The sequence below is a fragment of the Lepidochelys kempii genome, chromosome 9 (assembly GCF_965140285.1).
Source record: "Lepidochelys kempii isolate rLepKem1 chromosome 9, rLepKem1.hap1, whole genome shotgun sequence".
NCBI classification, from domain to species: domain Eukaryota; kingdom Metazoa; phylum Chordata; order Testudines; family Cheloniidae; genus Lepidochelys; species Lepidochelys kempii.
In genome coordinates, this window is record NC_136388.1 from 82445515 (window position 1) to 82451514 (window position 6000).

Here is a 6000-nt window from a genome sequence, read left to right on the forward strand (position 1 = left end):
CTAATATAAGTACTGTAGTGCAATCTCTTTATCATGAAAGTTGAACTTACAAATGTAGAGTTATGTACAAAAAAACCTGCATTCAGAAATAAAACAATGTAAAATTTCAGAGCCTACGAAGCCCACTCAGCCCTACTTCTTGTTCAGCCAATTGCTCGTACAAACAAGTTTGTTTACATTTGCAGGAGATAATATTGCCCGCTTCTTGTTTACGTCACCTGAAAGTGAGAACAGGCATTCACATGGCACTGTTGTAGTCGGCGTTACAAGATATTCACGTGCCAGATGCGCTAAAGATTCGTATGTCCCTTCATGCTTCAACCACTATTCCAGGTGACATTCGTTCATGCTGATGACAGGTTCTGCTATAACAATACAAAGCAGTGCGGACCGACACACGTTCATTTTCATTATCTGAGTCAGATGCCACCAGCAGAAGTTGATTTTCTTTTTTGGTGGTTCGGGTTTTATAGTTTCCACATCGGAATGTTGCTCTTTTAAGACTTCTGAAAGCATGCTCCACACCTCATCCCTCTCAGATTTTGCAAGGCGCTTCAGATTCTTAAACCTTGGGCCGAGTGCTGCCCCTGATGTGCCAAGACTACTTCTGCTCCTGCTTTCCTGCCCTGTCAGCTTAGGACTTCAGTGCCCTGCCTAGTTTGAGCCAGACCCATCAGCCTGCTGCAAACCCAGACCCAGGTCTGACCCAGAGAGAACTAAGCCGCTGTATCCTTCCACCCCAGACATTCCATGCCATCAACCTTGACATGTTCCCTGTCCACTTCACTAGGCCCCGTGTCCACCAAGCTGGTGTGTTAAGAGGTAGGAGGGGACTCAGGGCTGAGGGCAACTGAGCGAACATGGGACAAGGGAGGTTTACTTGCCATTAATTTGGGACAGCTGCTTCTCAAGTGCCCTGAGGAACTGCAGTGAAAGCACCTTCGGGGATCCCCTGCTTGTGCAGGAAATATGGGATGAGTAACGGGGGAATGGGGAGGTGAACGCCCAGCCTCTTTTTTCCCAGGGGCAAAATGGTGGTTTTGCTTTCCACCAACCCTGTACCCCTCAGCCAGTGGTTTGTGTTTAATTGCAGCTGGTGCTTGCTCATAAGAGTCTGCATACCCAGCTAGTTCTCCCACTGCATCCACCTTTTTGTCCCACAATTACTGTTTTACATCACCACTGCACAATATTCAGGAATTGTTCCTGAGTAACCAAATCACACATTCCTTCACAGCTTGTAATGCCTTTCCCCCCTCCCCCACTTGTCTACCAAATCTCTCATTTCATTTACATAAACCACATTACTCAATCCAGATCCCCTCTTAAGACTCCCGAGTTTAATCCTGTAGGTTACAGGTATAACCTGAAACTGTTTCAGAACAAGTTCCTTAAATTTACCACAGTTTGAAGCATCATCAATAGACATCTTATTGAATATGTCCAGAGCTCTGCCAGTCAATTTTGTTATGAATGTGGTCATCTTTTGGTCTTCAGGGATCGCATGGAGGGTGCACAGTCTCTCAAAGGCGATGAAATATTCTGCAATATTGCAGGATTCATCATACTGGGGGCATAGTCACTCCCATTTGTGGATTTTTGGGAAAGTGGAGCCAGCAGCTGAAGGGTTTTGTCTCTTCAACTCCATAACAGCCAGTTCATGATTCTGAGCCTCCCATTGGGCCTCCATAGCTCTCTTATGGGCAGCCTCTTCTGCCTCCACCCTGGCTGTTTCTGCCTTCACAGCTCTCTTGTGGGCAGCCTCCTCCGCATTCATTTCTAATGGTCTTAATTCCATCTCTCTCTTTTGCTTTCAGTCTAGCCAGCTATAGTTTATTGGCTGCTTCACTGGTAGTCATTTTCCTGCTCTCTTGTGCTGGGCCACGCCCCCTCTGCAGTTCACTGAAACTGGGAGGCACTCAGCTCAGAGGCTTCTTAGTTAACAGAGACTTTCCCAGGACCCAATGTTCACACTTTCTGGGTAATTTGCAACCCGTGCAGTTCTCGCTTGTTCTGATCTTCACTCTTACTTATTCTGCTTCCTTTTCTGTCCCTATTTCCCTTACCTGAAATAAGCAAACATAAAACAACAAACCAGTAACCACTTTGTCTGTTCTCCAGCCACCACACTTAAAACTCACTTAAAATCACCACCAGTATCTCAAAGCAATCAGCTGTGCACAGATCTTGCACGACTTGGCCACTGTCATTGGCAGCCATCATGAAAAATCCCCCAGCTACCACCTGAGCTGGAACAAGGGCTGTACCAGGGGAACAGATTGTGCCCAGACTAGGAAGGCATCCAGTCTGTGAAAGAAACTTATTGAAACATCTCTGAGGGTGAGATTTTATCTGTATTCAGTTTTATTACTGTACTAGACTTAGATTTGTGTGTTTTATTTTATTTTGGTAATTCACTTTGTTCTGTCTGTTACTATTTGGAACCACTTAAATCCTACTTTCTGTCTTTAATAAAATCACTTTTCACTTATTAATTAACCCAGAGCATGTATTAATACCTGGGCGGGGGGAGGGATGAAGAACAGCTTGCATACCTTTCTATCAGTGTTATAGAGGGCAAACAATTTATGAGTTTACCCTGTATAAGCTTTACACAGGATAAAACAGAATTATTTAGGGTTTGGACCCTATTGGGAGTTGGGCATCTGAGTGTTAAAGGCAGGCACACTTCTGTAAGCTGCTTTCAGTTAAGCCTACTGCTGTTAGGGGACATGGTTCAGACCCTGAGTCTGTGTTAGAGCAGACTGGCGTTTCTGGCTCAGCAAGACAGGGTGCTGGAGTCCCAAACTGGCAGGGAAAGCAGGGGAAGTAGTAGTCTTGGCACATCAGTTGGCAGCCCCAAGGGGGTTCTGTGATCCAACCCGTCACAGGTACCTTTGCATTTTGTCAACTCTGCAGTGAAAGTGTTCTTAAAATGAACAGCATGTGCTGGGTCACCATCCAAGACTGTTTTAACAAGAAATATGGCAGAATGCAGGTAAAACAGAGCAGGGGACATACAATTCTCCCCGAAGGAGTTCAGTCACAAATTTAATTAACGCATTTATTTTTTTTAAACAAGTGTCATCAGCATGGAAGCATGTTTTCTGGAATGGTGGCTGAAGCATGAAGGGGCTTACGAATGTTTAATTCTCAATTACTGAGAGACAATCTCCACTCATTGATATATTTTGCTTTTCACAACCAAATCTCTGTATAACTTTTCATGAGTGATGTACCCGAGTACTCAAATTCTAATATCTAAATTGTATTGTTAAATCTATTCACCTAAATTTGGGTTATTGCTGATTATGTACTCTATGTATCCTATGACTTTTAAAAACAAACTTTGTATTTGTGGAAAATCTAAGTACTATACCCAGATGTACAGACATTCTTTTCTCAACCTATGTGTTATATAATTATTTTAACATTAGCTTTAATAAAAATTTTGTATCTGGCATGTAAATACCTTGCAATGCCAGCTACAAAAAACGCCATGCAAATGCCTTTTCTCACTTTCTGGTGACATTGTAAATAAGAAGAGGGCAGCATTATCTCTTGCAAATGTAAACAAACTTGTTTGTCTTAGCGACTGGCTGAACAAGAAGTAGGACTGAAGGGACTTGTAGCCTCTGAAGTTTTAAATTGTTTTGTTTTTGAGTGCAGTTATGTAACAAAAAAATAAATCTACATTTGTAAGTTTCACTTTCAGAACAAAGAGATTGCACTACACAGTACTTGCATGAGGTGAATTGAAAAATACTATTTCTTTTGTTTAGCATTTTTACAATGCAAATATTTGTAACCAAAAATAATATACACTTTGATTTCAATTACAACACAGAATACAATATACATGAAAATTTAGAAAAACATCCAAAGTATTTAATAAATTTCAATTGGTATTCTATTAACAGTGCGATTAAAAATGTAATCATGATTAATTTTGAGTTAATCATGTGAGTTAACTGCAATTAAACAGACAGCCCTTATTTATAGGTTAAAAACAAGTATTTTAAAACAGCACCCCCCCAAAAAGCGTGGCATCACATAACACAGGTGCAACATGCTCTTCAGAAGCTGGAGGCTCAGAGTAGTCATTTTCTTGGCCTCTAAGTCAAGAGGAGAATGCCATTACCACTGAATATGCTGGTGGCTTTTTGATACAGACACTGTGTCTCCATTAGACTGGACCATGACTATAATTACAGGTCCTCTAGCCCACTTAACAGCCTACTGTTATTCTGGGTCAAATTTGAACCAGTATTTTTGATATAAAAAGACTGTCTCATTCTTTACCAGCCCCCCTTTTATGTCACCATCTAATAAACCAACAACATGTAACAAAACTGTGTGTTAAATATTTGCTTACAACATAAACATTTCACAATTAAAAGATCAGTTCTTATTACTTAAGAAAGCTTCCAACTTTGTTTTAAAAACATTAGAACTAAAGTGCATCAAAATTAACGGCCACATATGTAAACATAATAGAGAACACAGTATTTACACGGCTGTCAGAAGGCCCAAATCTGTTCAAGTCAGTGTAATTAGTACTAGGTCCTCAGTTACCCACTACAGAATAAGCAACAGCTGTCTACTCAAGTCCCCTTACATTCATGCTATAGCTCCAGCAAGTTCCCTACTTTGTCAACATCACTTAAATTTTCTTCACCAGAATAACCTTGTGAGGTACAATAACTTGATTACATGATGTTTGGCAGTGGAACATGGGGAAAACAAATGGACTCAGAAATGAGAACCTGGGAATGGACAACCAGGGGTGGATCACTTGAGGATTACCTTTTCTGTTCATTCCCTTTGGGGCACTTGGCATTAGCCATTGTCGGAAGATGGAATATGGGACTAGACAGACCTTTGGTCTGACCCACTACGGCCGTTCGTGTGTTATTATGCTTTGTATATTCATCCACTAACCCATCAAATAGGCAGCTACAATATTTTTTTCAGGCAAACTACAGGGCAATGGAATGAGGACATCCAAGAAAAAAAAAAAGTATACAAAAAAAAACAAAACTGTTGAAAGCAGTAACAGAGCAAAGAGGGCTCAGAAGGAAAAGGACAAACGAAACCTTCCCACCAGCCACGACTTATCAGTAAAAACAGGCAGAAACACAGAGGACACCAACTCTCCCTATAAAAGCCCAACCTGCAACACCCCTGTACAGAAACTCACTATCTGCTTGGCCCTAGCCTCCCCTGGTGTCCTCAGCCCTGCTGGCCCCGTCCCCTGCAATCCTGACGCCAGGGCTCCTTCCCCACAGGGCGCCATGCAGCAGCCCCATGCCGACGAGCCCCCTTGCTCCCCAGGAGCTCAGCCCGACCGGCCTTAACCCTAACACCCCCAACACCCTAACACCCCCAGGCCCTTGCTGCTCCCCACTGCCGACTATCCCCCACTGGAGCCTGCGGCTGAGTCCTGCCCACATCCCCGGCTCTGCCCGCTCCATAGACCCCTCTCCTCCCTTTCCCCGGCGCTCCCTCGGGTCCTCCCCGCTAGCGCCCGGTTTCGGTGGGGACCCACGTTCCCCGCCGCACCTGATAGATCCGCGGGGAGGGCTGGCTCCGCTTCAGCCCGCTGCCAGCTGTCCAGCCGAGGACGCAGGCCGCCGGCTGCCGGAGCAGGGATGCTGCCAGCAGCCTGCGCCGATGGAAGGCGGCGAGAGCCGCCAGGCTCCGTGGAGCCCCCAACGACGCCATCTTGAAAGCGCGAGAGAGAAGACAGAGAGGATTGTGGGAAACTGGCGGACTCGAGCGGGGTGGAGGGGAGAAGGAGCGAGGGCAAGAGTCCTCATGCCCCCTCACCTGGCCTGGTACCGGAAGTGGAGCCTGCTCTAGAGTAGTGTTGCTCGGAACCAGGCCAAGGGTTTCAGTCCATCTCTCCCACCCTTCAGTGCTATCGGTGTCTGCTGAGAAACCCCTGTGCCTGCTGCAGAGCCACTGGTAGTGTCCCTACCCCCAGTGGGGAGACCTGCC

General features: G+C 44.8%; 1 protein-coding gene across 2 annotated transcripts in view; it reads right to left on the reverse strand.

The window, feature by feature from the left end:
- The window catches only part of ABCB7 (ATP binding cassette subfamily B member 7), a 65132-nt gene extending 59395 nt beyond the window's left edge, over nt 1-5737 (reverse strand). For both annotated transcript variants that reach the window (XM_073361125.1, XM_073361124.1), the window contains exon 1: nt 5563-5737. In XM_073361125.1, coding sequence (XP_073217226.1) covers nt 5563-5724 — 162 coding nt within the window. In that variant the 5' untranslated portion in view covers nt 5725-5737. The remainder of the gene's footprint in view (nt 1-5562) is intronic.
- Nucleotides 5738-6000: the final 263 nt, after the last annotated feature.